General features: G+C 38.7%; 1 protein-coding gene across 1 annotated transcript; it reads right to left on the minus strand.

Annotated features, from left to right (window-relative positions):
- Positions 1 to 3,528: 3,528 nt before the first annotated feature.
- On the minus strand, positions 3,529 to 4,602 carry LOC111881732 (uncharacterized). Its single transcript, XM_023878124.1, has one exon. It carries the CDS (start codon positions 4,600 to 4,602, stop codon positions 3,529 to 3,531), a length of 1,074 nt encoding a protein of 357 aa, XP_023733892.1.
- Between the last annotated feature and the right edge of the window lie 13,485 nt (positions 4,603 to 18,087).

Here is an 18,087-nt window from a genome sequence, read left to right on the forward strand (position 1 = left end):
CTTGAATTTGACGGTTGTCACATTATCCCCCCGTTAGAAGGAATTTCGTCCCGAAATTTGCATTTTTGAGAGGGACCTTAAGGGTTGGGGAATAGATGTGGATACTTTTGCTTCATTTGATCATCACGTTCCCATGTAAATTCGGGTCCTCGCTTGGCATTCCAGTGGACCTTTACGATGGGGATGCGACTTTGTTTCGTCGATTTGACCTCTCGATCCATGATTTCAATAGGTTCCTCTATGAAGTGGAGGTTCTCATTGATCTTAATTTCTTCCAAAGGAATGACAAGGGTCTCATCAGACAAACATTTCTTTAAGTTCGACACATGAAAGGTAGGGTGCACGTTGCTGAGTTCAAGTGGTAATCGAAGCTTGTATGCCACCGGGCCAATCCTGGCGAGGATTTCGAATGGCCCGATTTACCTTGGATTTAACTTCCCATGTTTTCCAAAACGTATTAATCCCTTCCATGGTGATACCTTCAGTAGTACTCGATCTCCAACTTGGAACTCCAAAGGCTTCCGTCTTTTATCGGCATAGCTCTTTTGTTGGTCTTGTGAAGCCTTCATCTGTTCTTGAATTTGGACAATCTTTTCTGTTGTTTCCCTTATGATCTCCGAGCCAGTGAGTGTGCTATTAGGAACTTGCCCTTTTGCTAGTTGCGTATTGCCCACCTCAGCCCAGCACAGGGGTGATCTGCACTTACGACCATAGAGGGCTTCGTACGGAGCAACTTTGATGCTAGTGTGATAACTATTATTGTATGAGAATTTGATTAGGGGTAGGTGAGCATCCCACGCTTTACCAAAGTCCATCACTCAAGCTCTTAGCATGTCCTCTAACGTTTGAATGGTCCTTTCACTCTGCTCGTTGGTCTATGGGTGGTAGGCTGTACTCATGTCCAGCCTAGTTCCCATAGCTTTCTGCAGTGATTGCCAGAATCGTAACGTGAACCGACTATATCTATTAGAGATAATGGATATCGGTACTCCGTGAAGTCGCACAACTTCTTTAATGTAGATCATTGTCAGTTTCTCCATTATCGGCAGGAGGTGAGCAGATTCGGTTAATCTGTCGACGATTGCCCAAATAGTGTCAAGTCCACCCGTTTTCTTAGGTAACTTGGTAATGAAGTCCACTGAAATTCGCTCCCATTTCCATTCGGGTATCACTGGCTGTTGATGTAGTCCCGAGGGCTTCTGATACTCTACCTTAACTTTTGCGCAAGTCAGACACTTGCCCACGAAAGTAGCTATTTCAGCTTTCATGTTCGGCCACCAATACAACTTCTTGTGGTCTAAATACATCTTGTTTGAGCCGGGATGCACCGAGTAACGAGTTTTGTGAACTTTGTTCATGACAACGTCTCTGAATCCACCAAATTCGGTGTCTAGATCCGCTTCATGAGACAACAAACTCCATCATCCCTGACTTCAAGATTTTTGTCCATTCCTCTCAATGCTTCGCCTACCATGTTCTCTGGTTTCAAGGCTTCTTATTGTGCCTCCTTGATTTGTATGGACAGGTGTGAATGGATTGTCATGGTTAATGCCTTTACTCGGCGGCCAGAGTATTCCTTTCTGCTTAAAGCGTCTGCCACACGTTGGCTTTTCCTGGGTGGTAATGAATCTCACATTCGTAATCATTTAGCAATTCTACCCATCGTCTTTGTCTCATGTTGAGTTCTTTTTGGTTGAGGATATGTTGAAGGCTTTTATGATCAGTGAAGATAGTGAATTTGGTGCCATAGAGGTAGTGCCTCCAGATTTTCAGGGCGAAAACTATCGCTCATAGTTCGAGATCATGCGTCGTATAGTTTACCTCATGTGTCTTCAGCTATCTTGAGGCGTAGGCAATGACCTTTCCTCGTTACATCAACACACATCCAAGACCTTGGTTTGATGCATCGCAATAAACCACAAAGTCCTTTGTTCCCTCTGGTAGGGACAAGATCGGAGCACTACACAAGGCTCGTTTCAGCGTTTGGAACGCAACCTATTGCTTATCCCCCCATGCAAAGGTCACTCCTTTTTGAGTCAAGGTGGTGAGTGGTTTTTCGATTTTGGAGAAGTTTTGTATGAATCTTTGATAGTAACCGGTGAGTCCTAAAAATTGATGGATTTCTGTGGGTGTTCTTGGCGCTGCCCAGCTTTTGATTGCCTTGATCTTTAAAGGGTCCACATGTATTCCTTCCTTGCTGACTACATGTCCGAGGAAATCCACTTCTCGAATCCAAAACTCACACTTTGAGAATTTTGCATACAATTTCTCCGCCCTCAGTGTTTCCAGTACTTGACGTAAATGCTGGCTGTGTTCTTCCTCACTTCGGGAGTAGACTAGTAGATCGTCGCTGAAAACAATCACAAACTTGTCTAAGTAAGGTTGACACACCCTATTCATCAGGTCCATAAACACCACGGATGCATTTGTTAAGCAGAAGGGCACCACTACATACTCGTAGTGACCATAGTGCGTTCTGAAGGTTGTCTTGGGAATATCCTCCTCTTGAACTTGTAGTTGATGGTATCCAGATCTAAGTTCAATCTTCGAGAAGAAACTTGCTCCTTGTAGTTGGTCCAAGAGGTCATCAATTCAAGGCAAAGGGTACCAGTTTTTGATGGTGAGTTTGTTTAATTTGCGGTAGTCAATGCACATACGGAACGATCCGTTCTTCTTGTTAACGAACAAAACCGGTGCTCCCCAAGGCGAGAAGCTTGGTCTAATGAAGCCTTTGCTCAGTAGTTCGTTTAGTTGACTGGACAGTTCCTGCATCTCGGCTGGGGCTAGATGGTATGGCGATTTGGCTACAGGAGTAGCTCCAAGAATTAGGTCGATTCGGAATTCGACTTGTCTAGTAGGGGGCACTCCTGGAAGGTATTCCGGTAATACATCATGGAAATTACAGACCTCCGAAATGCCCTTTATGTTTTTAGCTTCTTGATTCCTATCCACGACGTTGGCTAGGAAGGCGTGGTACTCCTTGCGGAGGTACTTTTAGGCCTTGACATACAAAATGATCTGAAAGTTTGAACTGGGTTTGTCGCCATAGACGTCAAGGGTTTCTCTATTTGGCAGATTAAGGTGAACGGCCTTTTCGTGACATAGGATTTCGGTACGGTGAGGGCATAACCAATCCATGCCAATAATGACATCAAAACTTTTTATGGTGACCGGCATAAAGTCGATTTGGAAAGAGTGATTGTTTAGGGTGAGGGTACACCCAATGTAAATGTCGTTAGTGTTCTCTGTTTTTCCATTAGCCATTTCTATGGTGAATGTGTCTTTTAGTATTTGTGGTTTTTGTTTAAGCAAGCGTTTAAATTGATGGCTCATGAAGCTTTTCTCCGCGCCACTATCGAAAAGAATGCATGCGTATGTATTATTAAGGAGAAACGTACCGGTGACCACAGTTGGGTCTGCAACTGCTTCCTCATGACCTATCGCCAGAACTCTGCCCACTCCACCAGTGTTGGGGTTTCTTGCCTTTGGGCAGTTCAGCTTGAAGTGTCCTGCCTCTCCACAACCATATCAGGTTTGACTTGCTCCTGGGTTGGCAGCTTGTGCGTTTTGCTGGACTGGAGCTTTACAAAATCGATCGGTGTGCCCCTTTTTGTTACAGTTGGTGCAATGCATTTCACGGCAAGCGCAATTATGGTGAAAGTTGCATTTGTTGCACTTTGGCAGGTTCCCGGCGTATTGCCTTATCGGAGTTGGGTTGACAGTAGTTGTGGTGGCGTTTATAGCAACCACTTGTTGTTTGTTGGCAGGGTCTTGAGCAGGTTGACCCTTCTTCTTGTTCCAGAACTTCCTTTTGTTGTTTCCTCCTTTAGCTTGCTCGGAGGTGGTTGTCACAGTGCCATGACTGGCTTTATGGTCGATGAGTTGCTGTTCCAGTTCTTTGGCACCATCATAGGTAGTTGGCTTTGAGGCCAATACACTTCCTTGAAGTTGGGAGGATAGTCCCCAAATGTATCTTTCGACCTTCTTGCTTTCCGACGGAACCATTCCTGGACACAGTATGGCTAGATCATTAAATCTTGAGGTATAAGACAGGATGTCGGAGCCTGTCATTTTGAGGCCACAAAGTTCCTCTTCCAACTTTTGTATCTCACCCCTTGGAAAGTACTCCTTCATCAACATGGTTTTCAGGTCTTCCCATGTTATCGAGTTAGCCACCAGAAGTGTCAATGTATTGACGTGGCCATTCCACCAGGTGAGTGCCCTTTTAGAGAATGTGCATGCTACAAACTTGACCTTGTTTGCTTCAGGGCATGCACATATTTCAAAGACTGATTCGGTCTTCTCAAACCATTGAAGCAATGCTGCGACACCTCTGCTCCCATTGAAAGTTTTAGGTTTGGCATTAGTAAAGTCTTCGTAGGTACACTCTCTCGAGCATCCCTGACTGTCCCCGTTGTTAGAATTTGTGGGACCATTACTCGCGCCACCTGCATTATTGGTGCTGATTTGGGACATTGTGGTTGCTACTGCGGCTGTTACGGCAGCCTGGAACATTGACGGGTCGAACTGAGGGGGTGGTAGAGGTGGTGGTGGTGGAGCTCCTGCGGCGCCGCCATGTCTAGGATTTTTTCGAGGTGGCATTTTCTTCCATAACAAGAATGAAAAGACAATAAGTCTTTGATATCGCTCCAAAAGTTGAGAGTTAAACTAAACATTATTAGTTCTTTATGTACATAATGATTTCGACTTGTAAAGTTATTGTATGAATCCATTCATACTAGAGGTCTATAGATAATAAAATATAGACTTTATGAATGCTGATAGATTTGAATTACATGAAATGTCTGAGATAGAATCCATACCGGGCCCACCCATAAATCGGTTGATGTATGATATTTACATATAATTAAGATTAAATAAACTTTCGAATCTAATGGGTCTACCCTGGGTCCACTACCAAAAAAGGAACAGGATCCAAGGCGGAACCACCATTTCTAGGTTGACATGGTCTTAATTATATATAATTTGACTTATAAATCAAACAATCATAAATCGGACACCAGTAAATTTAGTCTGAAAACAATCCTTATCATGAGCTTGATGTGATAAATCAAATAGCGTGTCAATTTCATTGATATAACTTAGTATACAATATTGGGAAAATTTGACCCTATAAGGGTCTATGTTACATCAATGTACGGAAAATTTTGACCGCCTAACAGATCCTAGAAGTGTAAACACTTAAATCACGGGATCGGACATAACATACTAGAAAATAATAGTAATATTTATCTGCAAAACTAGATTAAGCTGAAGCGAGTAGTGCAAGTAATACTTGCGGTGGTTGAAGCTCCGCTGATCACGAAATGAAGACACGAAGTTCCTCATTTCGGCTCTGGATTCAGCCGCCTGGCGTTCTGCGTCTGTCAGACGTCCTTCTAGAGCAGCTCGGTGTTCTCGGAGTTCTTGTACTTCAGATCGGGTCATGGCCATCTCCCGTCGAAGAAGCTCGGTCCGGTCTCGAGTTTGATCGTGGTCATCATCCAACCGGTGAAGACGAACGGAGTTGACTTGGCTGGTGGCACCAACTTCCATGAGATGTTGTGTGTTAACTCTTGTTTGCTCTTCGTGGCGTGTGACACGGTGAACTATGACAGGTCGGGCTCCTCTATTGAGATCGTAGAAACCCCGTTGCATACCATAGGGAGGTCGTTGAACTTGCTCTCGGCTCCATCGATTTATAGTTTTGGCCCATTGGGGCGTCAGGCCCTAGTAGTGTTGTGGAGGAATAGGGACAGGGTGTGGATTGTAAACTTCGGGTTCCGAATCGGTTCCATCTGAGTCTTCTTGTTCTTATTCTTCTTCTTCTTCTTCTTCTTCACCGTCTACTGATTCTTCCTCTTCCATGGGTTCTTCATCCTCCATGGGTACCTCATCAGAATCTTCCTCTGGGTCTTTCACAATCCAACCAACATTCCCTTGATTGGGGAAGTAGGGATCACCTGGCAAGTGAAATCCTGCCATCGCGACTGTACGGGAATAGGGATAAGAAGGATATGGCGAGAAATTTTAGTATAAGAAATTAGATATTGAAATTTTATGATGTGATTATTTGTGTTAAAATACTCCTATAGTATTTTTACGTTTGATTCTCAAGATTTTTGGTAAGTTGAAGACTTGTTGCTCATCATGATCCTCCTTCGGCATACGTTGGTCATACCTTGGCTAAATATAGTTGATCAGGCTATATTGATCCAAGATTTGACTACATAGTCCGAAGCTGGATCATGGTGTCCAACTTGTCTCAATACTTTTATGTTATTGCAATTGTGATACTGAACTAGTGAGTCCGATGGTACGAATACTTTTATAAAAATACGAATTTTTATTTTTTACTTTTAAAAGTATTTTTGAAAGGCTACGTCAGAGAATTTTGTCCCGTTGTATTTATAGTTTGTATATCTTATGTGGTTTGATACACTTAGTTCACTATAAACAAAGCTCTGATACCAATCTGTCACACCCCCCAAACCGGAACAGCGGAAACGTTCGGGGCGGAGGACGTCATGTTCAGTATCACAACCATATTGAAGAAAGTAAACACAACCATCATAAATATAATTTAAAAGGTTACATCGTTGCAAAATACATGTTTCCAAATAAATTACATATGATGTCAAAATAGTTCAAAAGAAATCTACGCCTTAGCGTCTCGCCTTCAAAAGTCTTGTGGTTACCTGTATTACTGATTACCTGAGAATACAAGTTGTTTTGGAAAGAGTATCAACATTAAAGCTGGTGAGTTCATAAGCAATTTATGAATGAAAAATGAATGTTGTTCCTTAAAGTTTGTTACAAGTTTGTTTCCAGAAAATCCAATATTTTCTAAAAGGTTTATTGTTGTCTTAACTGAACCAAGATTTAGTATATGTAAGTAAATCATCATACTTATATGTGGTTTTATATGTAAATAAAACTCCTTTTTGTGAAATCCTAAATTTCCCGTGAACGGCGTGTTTGTTAATTTCCCATGTGAGTTGTTATAACCATACTATGACTCGAAGACCTCGTACTCGACGTTCTTCAACTGTCGGAATGTTATGACACTTGTCACCCCAGACCTACCGGTCTAGCTGTTGCAAGCAGCTCAGGTGCGGGTTGTCAAACCCAATATAGATGTATATACAGCTATCACGCTCTCCCTACAAGAGTTTCTGGCTATAACTACAGGACTTTTGTGTAGTAGTAAGGAGTACCCTGAAGATGAATGTCTCACAAATTTATTCATTTACATGTTCACATTGTTTGTAATAAAATACTCGCTTTATAAATCGATAGTATTACCGTTTGAGGTGTCAAAACCATACCTATTATAGTTTTATCAAAATGCTTTATGTTGTAAATGAAACCTTGCTATGTATGACTTTTTATTTCAATAAAATGACATTGAAAATGCTAAGTATAAAATCTTACTCACCTTGCTCAACATGTTACAAGGTGTGAATAACTCTTAAACTTGTTTTAACATTTTAACTCTTAACTGTCACTATTTTAGATTATTTATAGAAAAATAATCGTAAGTCGAAAAATAAATCCGTAAACTCAGAGAGTTTGTAAAAAGATTTTACTATGTTCACAAATTTTCTTATAATTTTTGGTGGTCTCAAACTAGTGTGATTTCGTTGCTGTAGTGATAGGCAGATTTGTAAAAATCACCAAAAATTATATAAAAATAGTAGGAACATGTCAAACTAGTCATTTTAAAGGTATAAACCTGAACTATTTTCATATTGAACAGTTTTGAAAAATATTAAGTTTATGTTGGGTAAAACAGTTCGTGAACAGGTCATAACTTTTCTGTTGTAAGCTGTCAAATTAAGTTTCACATGCGTTTTGGTGTTTTAAATTATATCCCCCCCTTGAAAACTAAAGAAAACTAGAAAATTTAGGGGTATGAACTCACCTTCAGTGATTCTTGGAAGAGTGGAAGGTCAAAGACGAGGAGTATCAAGAACACTTGATGAACACGTAAAAGCTTGGATGATCCTAAGAACGATTCTTTAGCGTTAGAATGTGTGTAGATGATTCAAGGATGTTATGAAAACATGGAATAACACTTGAGTTTCTAGAAAATACTTACCAAAAAGTGAAGTAATAACTCAAGAACACTTCCAAAAGTGGCTGGAAGTTGAGAGAAAATAAGCTTCTTTGTGTGGTAAGAAAGGTGTAAAAGTGTGGGAATGATCAAGTGAATCAAGAAATCCTCCAGGGATTTCTTTATATAGAGGAGTTACTGAAGCAAGTTGTGAGTTTGAAGTGATGTCTGCATTGGTTTGTGTGATGTGGATAAGGTGGCAAGTGAGAGGGTGATACATGGAAGGCAAGTGGGCACACTTGACCCACTTGTAGGGTAAATATCCTCTTAATATAAAATAATGATTTTAAATTAATAAATCCTTGAGAAATAAATAAAATAAAAGTTCTGGGAGTTTAAAATGGTAAAAATATGAATTTGGTGGAAAAATCCCGTCAAAAACGGGCTTAGGAGGCGAAAGTAGTCGAAAACCGGGAGAAGGAAGCGAATCTGCGAGGTTCGGCCCTTAGGAGGTGAGAATCGAGAGAAGGGAGGAGTAGGGACCGAAGATAGGTGAAGGAACCGAAGGTGGAGGCTCGGGCCCAAAGGTGGAGGTTCGGTTCGCAGGGTTCGGTCCGAGGTGGGCTTCGCTTCTGACAGCTTCGGCCCTTAGGAGAGGTTCCCTCTAAGAGGGTTCGGTTCCTAAGAGGGTTTCGGCTCTAAATGGCTATTTTTCAATATAACTTCTCGTTTTGAGTGATTTTTGGCCAAGTTAAGGGTCGGGATGACCCGAATGACTATAAAATGTTGAGAGAGATTTGGGAGAGATTTGAGAGAGATTCACTTTTAGCCATTTTCATTGAATAATCTTGCAATGCAAGGTCCGTGGACCCCGTTATACTTCGTTATGATTATTTTAAGTCCCCAAAAGGGTTCATAGACGTGTTTTGATGCGTTTAACTCCCTTCTTAGGGATTCAGATTGATAAACACATAGATTTACCGAGACACTCGAATTTTTGACACACAATTGTATGTTTTCATAGGATAACTTTTAATCATACAAGTATTATACAAGATTGATCAGTTTGAGTTGTTGACTTGACTTTGACTTGTTGATTTTGACTTTGACTTGAATTTGACGGTTGTCACAATATTCTATGTAGAGATAGCTTACGAGACTCTTTCATATTTTGTTAGATGATCAACAAAGTTTTCAATGAGATGATCACTATCCTATCTCATCTTACCCCTCAGTTAATTCACAACTTTTTTTATGAGAGATATGTACACCTTTAAGGTTCCATGCTCATGTTCATATGAAGTAGTTCTCACCATGCATCATGGTTTAATTTAAACATTCTATTAGTACAAAGTAATTCTAGCAGATATTCACATCACCTAGTGATGCATTCATCATTTATCTCTATAAACAAGATTTGGATTTATAACGAGACTTATGATCAAATGATATCCAAAATCTGATCCAACTGGATACTTTGTAATACACTTCTTACTTATGTGTCCAAGACTATGATTCCACAAATACATTTCACCTAAAATTTTTTCGATGTATTTGAATCAATACATATTGTGGTCAAACTAAACGTTCCATTAGTGTAAACTAACTTCAATAGATATCAGCACAATAATACATCTTATTAAAATATTTGAATCAACTTTGAACTATTGCTACTATACTTGCTTCATAGATTTCATGACTTTCTTTTAACATGTTAAATATTTTAGAACTATCTCATGATATATAGTATAAACAATTTCAATTTCAACACCACACACTAAACATTTGGAAAAAGTATTCTTTTGATCTTATGAACATTAGCAAGGCCTTTGTATTCATGATCAAATTACCTTCTGCATGTTACAATCATCTCACTTCATTTAAATCACTGTACATTCATGTAAATGTCAGTACTTAATCCTTAGTAAAATAATCAAAGTATTAGAAGTAGTTCCCAATGGTATTATTAATTCATATATCTTACTAAACATTAGGGGGAACGACTTGTATTTTAATCCTATGGAAAGTAGCATAGGATGGTAATCCATGATCAAATTACATTCTCCATGATTTAGTTCTTTCACCTTAAATATATATTTTGGACATGTATACTTTCTTGATCCATTCTTATTCCTGGAAGGAATGTCTATCAGAACATGTCTTAGAATAAGCCTTCATTTGTCCTTGGAATTTGGCCTAGATTAGGTATACCAACCCTAATCGACTTTTAACCATGAACAACTGACTTTCTTCTTCTTGACACACCTATTCGTGATAGTAAATATATGGGAATATTTAAAGTTTGAGTTTCTATGCTTGGTCATGTTAGTTCCAAAAGGAAACCTCAACATGCTACCCAATTCCTTCATGGTCATTCCAATTTGTTCTTATCAAAATTAGAGTGAAATGATCATATATACATGTCAGCTAATTAACTAACCCTAGTCAACTCATAACTCAAGGAAATTCCATTTTACTTCGATATGTCTATTTACAACGTACACTTGATAATTACTCAAGGAAACTCCTTCCGTTTATGAGAGCTATTCCCAAACTACAAATTTCGAAAAGATTGATCATCCTAATAGCTAATTCTTTTAAAGGTTTTAGTGGATAGGGTTATAGACATCATTCATTATCGATTTCCATTGCAGTTTGTTTTATCATATCCTTAGAAAATAATTACCCTAAATAAAATTATTTAAGAAGGCTAGGATCCATATTTGGCTCCATGATGTGTAAAGGGATTTAGTAAACACACCATAAAGTTATTTAGGTAGTAAAAGCCCTTTGCCAATTTCGATCACCACAAAATTCGTAGATCTTTGAGATTCATTGACTATGGGATGTTAATCTTGGATTATGTTCATCTCAAATTCAATTACGGGGTTTTCACGGATCACTAAACAGATCCTGAATCATCCATAAAAATTTGCGTGGTCACCGACTCAAGATACGCTTGAGATTTGCAAGTTCCACATCATTCTCTACTTATACTCTCAACTTGACGTGTCGGTTAACCACATGATAACGTCTATTTTATGCATATATTTATGACATTTTCTTAATATTTTATACAATGTTTATATGTTATTTAGAACTAAAATATACTAATAGGCTTTGAAATGTTCAAATACGGTTAAAATGGGAGCTAGAATGCAAAAGGAGCTAAAAAGATGGAAAAAGGATGTTGTTGGATAGCTTGACCCCTTGTCAGTGTTTTGGCCATATCTCATGACTCGTAACTCTAATAAACGAGATTCAACATGATCTGAAAAACTAGACAAAATTTCAGACGACTTTCGTGCTTTGAGAAAATGTTGATTCCCACTCACCACGACGTGGTGATCCAACCACAACATGGTAAATGGAATCATCACGCTCGTTTAGCTGACTTGGAGGGTACGAGATTTCTACGAGGACCACGACATGGTGACCAGTAATAAGCTATAAATAGAGATGAAAATTACCCCTAATGATATATCTTCAACCCAAATTTGTTCCCTACAATTATAAACATCAGAGAAGGCATTTTGAGGGTCTAGAATGCAGTCGGAGGGAAGTTAAGCTGATATAGAGCAAAGCTCTTAAAGATTAGATAGTGGGATCATGCAAGATATCATTTGGTTTGTTTTTCCTATCATGATTAGCATTCCAATTTGATTCCATATGTGTTTACTTTATGATGTGGGTGTTAAAACCCTTGCTTTGTGTTTATGATTTAATGAATTTTTGAGATTATGAATTAATTGCTACTTTGATTGTTTATTCTTATTTAATTTATTTTTTTAAGTTTGATTGCAAGATCCATATGTGTTAAAGATTGTTACTTTATTCCCTATTGCTTAATTAATAGAGTTTAGATGATCATTCTGATTGTGTTAATTTGTATCATAGTTGTCCGTGATCATTGGTAACTATGACTAGAGTTGGATCAAAACCTAGAGCTAGGAAATAAAGTGGTGAACTTTAATGTGTGTGCATGAGTAGATGATAATTCTATGCATGATTTAATTCCTATGATCATTAGGATTAATAAAGATCAAATTTTACTTAATACGAACTCAACAATGAATTTATGGATAATTAATGGCATGACGATGAAATTAAGAGTCTTTAGATTCATTAGGATTAGTAGTCTGATCATGATGCTAGTCATATTAGGAATCGGTGAATAATGAATAAATATCCATTACAGTTAGTAGTTAACTAGTATTTTGAGATGAAATCCAGTCTAAACCGAAGTACCCAAAGTGATTTGGTTTCATTCAGTTTATCTAGTTAGTTTAGTTATTACTTGAGATTTAATAATAAAAACCCCTTTTTACTATTTTCGTGTGTTTAGTTTAACCTACAGTCAAAAATTCAAATATTAATTCACTACCGTTCCCCTTGATTTCGACACCCTTGATTATCAAAATTATATTATGCTCGTTCAGGTTCATTGTTTGTAAGGTGTGGTTTAGATGCGATAGGCTAGGAATTATAAATAAAAAACTAGTGCATTAGATATACACATCAAGTTTTTGGTGTCGTTGCCGGGGAACGGTTTTCAATTGATTTGGTTTGTTTAATTATTCATTATTTGTTTTTAACTTTTAGTTTATTTTTAGTTATTTTTATTTTCTTTGATATTATGTCACTTGTACGGAAGGTTTTTGTTGTTATTTACAAGAATTCGTGACCCTATGCATTGCCTGGTTTATCTTTTTGCATGGGTTTCAAGATTGCAAGCGATTAGGGAATTCTTGACTTGTTTAGTCTACAACTTTGGTGATTTTGTCTAAATTAATCTACGAGGCACAGTATAGCAAGGTGTATCGTGGTGGTTAAGTGGAAGACCAAACTCTTGCTACTCTTTACTAGTTTGGTTAACTCTTGTTCTACTTATTAGTTAATGGTGCAAAGAAAACAAAAGAAAAAGTCTGAAGGGTCCCAAAAGATTATGTTTTCACAAACCACTTATTGCATGCAAGGGATTTAATCAACAATTGTAGATTGATTTCAACAAATACGAGTGATCATGATATCCTTTTTTGTTATTTTGGTTTTCTAAGTTTTAGTTATTTTTGTCACACCCCAAAACCTGAACGGCGGAAGCGTTCGGGGGCGGAGGACGTCATGTACAGTATCACAACAATGCATAATAGTAAACAAGCGACAACATCATCCATTGCATTAATAATATAATTTTATTACAAGTGTGTTTTGTATAGTTTATAGGACACCAAAAATATGAATCAAAATAAGAGATGAGTCTTGAACGTGCTCCATCATCTCAAAACGTGGTCATCGGTACCTGTCTACTAGTGACCTGAGAATACAAGTTATTTTGATAGCATAGATCAACATTAAAGTTGCTGAGTTCATAAGTATTTTAGTGTCGTTGCTTGTATGAAAGTGTTTGTAGATGTTTGATGTAAATGTTTGTAAGTATTTGTAAATGTTTGTATCTCCTAGAAAATCCTATATTTTTTACTAAATAGCAGCCCTCTACCAAGGCCCAAATGTTATGTGTGTTGTGTTGTTTGTAAAAGTGTATCTTTCCCGAGTATGACTATCATTACCAAAATATAGTTTACATTACCGTTTATGTGAGAAGATCACAATGTTAATGCATTGGGAAAAATAACAGTGTACAGTAGTATTGTATGTAAGTAACTACCAATGTACTAACTACCTTAAACCAGTTTGTTAATTAAGGTAAAATGTGATATGATTGTAACCATACTTGATAGACTAGGATAACACGACGCTCTAAGGCATCAAAATTGTATGACATTAGTCACCCATAGACCTGTAGGTCCCAATGTAGCTAGTAGCAAGGTGTAGGATAGTCAATCCAATATAGATCTATACATCAACTCACGCTCTCCCTCCAGGAGATTTTGGTTGCAAAATGTGACACAACAGTAGATTGCCATGCCATGAAGTAGTGGCTCATATTAATGTTATAGTGTTCTAGTGTTTGTATAGTATGTTCTAGTGTATTGTATGTTTTCTCTATACCAGTGTATTGTATGTACTCTTTGTACTAGTTTATTGTATGTTCTCGTTGTATATTGTAGTATATGTTCTCTTTCTTTCTCATAATAGTATGTTCTCTTTGTTTCTCATAATAGTATGTTTGTATTGACTCATTAATGAACTGGCTATTGTATGTTTCCTTCTTCTAGTAATAGTAAGTAGTGACTTCCTAAACTATACCTATTATAGTTTACTAGTAATGTTGTTTGTATGAATGAACATGTTTGTACACCTTTTTTACCCAAAGGTATTGAACTGGATGAAGAACTATAATATCTATATACATACATAATATATAGCTAAGATTCAAACGACCGTCAGACAAACAACCGAATACCCTAAGTCCACAACCAAACAAGGAACAGGAAATAAGGCGAGTTATCAGTCCTAAGTCCTTTCAATCCTACTTATATAACTATATCTATATTGACATGATTTGACAAAATATAAATTTGAAAGAGTTTAATAAGGAGTTTTGCATATAAAAAGTTTGTAAAACGATTTGAAGTAGCTTGTTTGATAATACAGTTTAAAGTATAGTAAATCCACCTGTTTGATAGTTATTAATCACATGTGATTGATATAATAACTATAATGTGTCAACTTGTATCCCCTCCTCCCATAAAAGAATTTTAAATCATTTAAAAGATAAGTTAAGGGGTATGAACTCACCTGTAGTGAGTGGTTGGGAGGTACGAGTGGTATAGGATGCTAAGTGTCAAGTGAAGACTTGAGCACACACACGGATCCTATTTAGCATATAATGACACATATATGTATACAATTAGTGTATAAACAACTAATCATGTAAGGAAAGACACCCTAGGACTTAGGAAACACTTAGATTGAAGTGTTAGAAGTACAAAGGGTTGCATCTAAGGGGTGTATGGCCGCACAATGGTGTTTACGACCAAGGAGTTCATGGTCTTAGGAGTTTACGGCCATAGAGTTTACAGCCTCATGAGTTTACGGCCGTAAACTCATGATGATTTGTGCCAAATGGTGTTTTAAGTTCTTACAAACACCAAGGAAGTGTTCTAGACTCAAGTCCAATCCTTAGGAAGGAGTTATGGTCCATATGCATCAATAACTAGGGTTTACGGCCAAGGGAGATGCTCTTGGCCATAAAAACCTCTTGTTCTTGGGAAATGGATGATTTCAAGGTGTTTATCATGTGTTGTAACCAGATATCGAGTATAGGGAAGGAATACTTACGATATAGAAGCTAAAAAGGTTGATTTTGGATCAAAACACTAGGGTGTTCTTGGTGTTCTTGGTGAAATGAATAACACTTGAATATCTAACCAAAAGAAGAGATTTCATGGATGAAATCATGTATCTTAACTACATATGAAAGGATATCAACTTGAAAATGGAAAGATTACTTACTAGATTCATGATCAAGATGAAAGTTCGGGATGATACTTGAGAGAGAAGCCGAGTTCTTGAGGTGTAATGGTGAATAATGAAGAAAAGAGATGGAATATCATGTTTATAACATGAGTTTACGTCCACCTTGAGTTTACAGTCGTAAACTCATATGGTGTGGCCGTAAACTCCACATGATGATGTTTATGGCTTGCTTGGTGCACAATGGACTCAAGCAGATACTTCCTAGCACCCGATCATTGGTGGTACTAGGCTTAGGATGCTCAAACAGACTCTGAACAGTGCTAAAAGTTAGCAGAAACAAGTCTGCCTTTGACTGAATTGAATGGTTGTACAAGATAGAAATTTCGGGTTGTCACATCATCCCCCCATTAGAGAGAATTTCGTCCCGAAATTAGATTTTAAGCAATTAAGTAGTTACCAATATCTAAGCGAAAAGATGAGGATATTTCAATTTCATTTGATCCTCATACTCCCAAGTGAATTCAGGTCCTCGCTTGGCATTCCAGCGAAGCTTCACTATCGGGATATGAATTTGCTTCATTCGCTTGACCTCTCGGTCCATAATCTCTACTGGTTCTTCCACGAAGTTGAGGCTCTCATTGATCTCGATCTCTTCGAGTAGGATTACAAGAGTCTTGTCGGACAAACACTTTTTCAAGTTCGAGACATGGAAAGTAGAATGTACGTTACTTAGTTCACGAGGTAGATTGAGTTTGTAAGCTACAGGGCCGATTCTAGCAAGAATTTCGAAAGGCCCTACGTATCATGGGTTTAGCTTTCCACGCTTTCCAAATCGTATCAAGCCTTTCCAGGGTGAGACCTTCAATAGAACACGGTTGCCAACCTGGAATTCCAAAGGTTTCCTTCTCTTGTCTGCGTAGCTTTTCTATCGGTCTCTAGAGGCTTTCAATTGTTCATGGATTTGAACGATCTTCTCTGTCATTTCTCGAATGATTTCCGGACCCATGAGAGTGATGTCAGGAACTTTTCCTTTAGCTAACTGCGTGTCACCCACCTCAGCCCAGCACATAGGGGATCTACACTTTCAGCGATAGAGGGCTTGAAATGGAGCAGCCTTTATGCTCGTGTGATAATTATTGTTGTAGGAGAACTCGAAAAGGGGTAGATGAATATCCCATGCCTTTCCAAAGTCAATCACACAGGCTTGCAACATATCTTCCAAAGTTTGAATAGTCTTCTCACTTTTTCCGTCAGTTTGCAGATGGTAGGTTGTACTCATGTCCAGCCTAGTTCCTAGGGAACTTTGTAGCGACTGCTAGAAACTCGAAGTGAATCTACTATCTCTATCAGAGATAATGGATATGGGAACACCATCCAGTCATAAGATCTCCCTAATGTATGTTCTAGTGAGCTTCTCCATCTTGTCAATTTCTTTGATAGGCAGGAAGTGTGTGCACTTGGTTAACCTGTCTACGATCACCCAAATGGTATCGAGACCACCCGTAGTCTTGGGCAACTTGGTTATGAAGTCCATCGTGATCCGCTCCCACTTCCATTCAGGTATCTCCGGTTGTTGAAGTAAACCTGAGGGTTTTTGGTATTCGACCTTAACCTTTGCGCAAGTAAGGCATTTACTCACGAAGGTAGCAATCTCTGCTTTAATGTTAGGCCACCAGTATAACTTTTAAAGATCCAGATACATCTTATCTAAACCTGGGTAGACGTAATATCGAGTGTTGTGCGTTGTGGTCATGACCAAGTCTCTGAAACCACCGTGTTCCGGTGTCCAGATCCGATACATGAAATATAAGTCTTCGCCACCCTTGACTTCCAAGTTCTTATCCATCCCTCTTAGGGATTCACCCGCCATAGTTTCAGGTTTTAAGGCTTCGAGCTGAGTCTCCTTAATTTGTGTGGACAGATGTGAATGGATAGTCATAGTCAAAGATATGACTCTACGACCAGAGTATTCTTCCCGACTTAGAGCATCAGCTACTACGTTGGCTTTACCCGGATGATAACGAATTTCACATTCGTAGTCACTAAGTAGCTCAAACTACCATCGTTGTCTCATATTGAGCTCCTTCTGGTCGAATATATGTTGTAGGCTGTGGTCTGTAAAGATAGTACTTTTCGTACTGTATAGGTAGTGTCTCCAGATCTTTAGAGCAAACACAACTGCTCCTAACTCAAGATCGTGTGTGGTGTAGTTGACCTCGTGCATCTTCAGCTCTCTTGAGGCATAGGCGATGACCTTACCTCGTTGCATCAGAACACAACCGAGCCCTTGATTGGATGCATCGCAATAGACCACGAAGTCGTTTATCCCTTCGGGGAGGGATAGTATCGGGGCGGTGCATAAGGCTCGTTTCAGTGTTTGGAACGCTTTCTCTTGTTTCTCTTCCCAGTCAAAGACCACGCCTTTCTGGGTCAATGTGGTAAGCAGTTTCGCGATCCTAGAGAAGTTCTGAATGAACCTACGATAGTAGCCAGCGAGGCCTAAAAATTGGCGAATTTCGGTAGGCGTCTTCGGTGCTGACCAATTCTCAATGGCTTTGATTTCGGAAGGGTCCACATGAATTCCCTCTTCACTAACAACGTGACCCAGGAATTCAACTCTTTGAATCCAGAACTCGCATTTAGAGAACTTT

Source organism: Lactuca sativa, chromosome 2 (assembly GCF_002870075.4).
Source record: "Lactuca sativa cultivar Salinas chromosome 2, Lsat_Salinas_v11, whole genome shotgun sequence".
NCBI lineage: Eukaryota > Viridiplantae > Streptophyta > Magnoliopsida > Asterales > Asteraceae > Lactuca > Lactuca sativa.

Bases quoted from the DNA above. Each gene is read 5' to 3' on its own strand.
- LOC111881732 (XM_023878124.1), bottom strand. From the start codon at position 4,602: ATGCCACCTCGAAAAAATCCTAGACATGGCGGCGCCGCAGGAGCTCCA.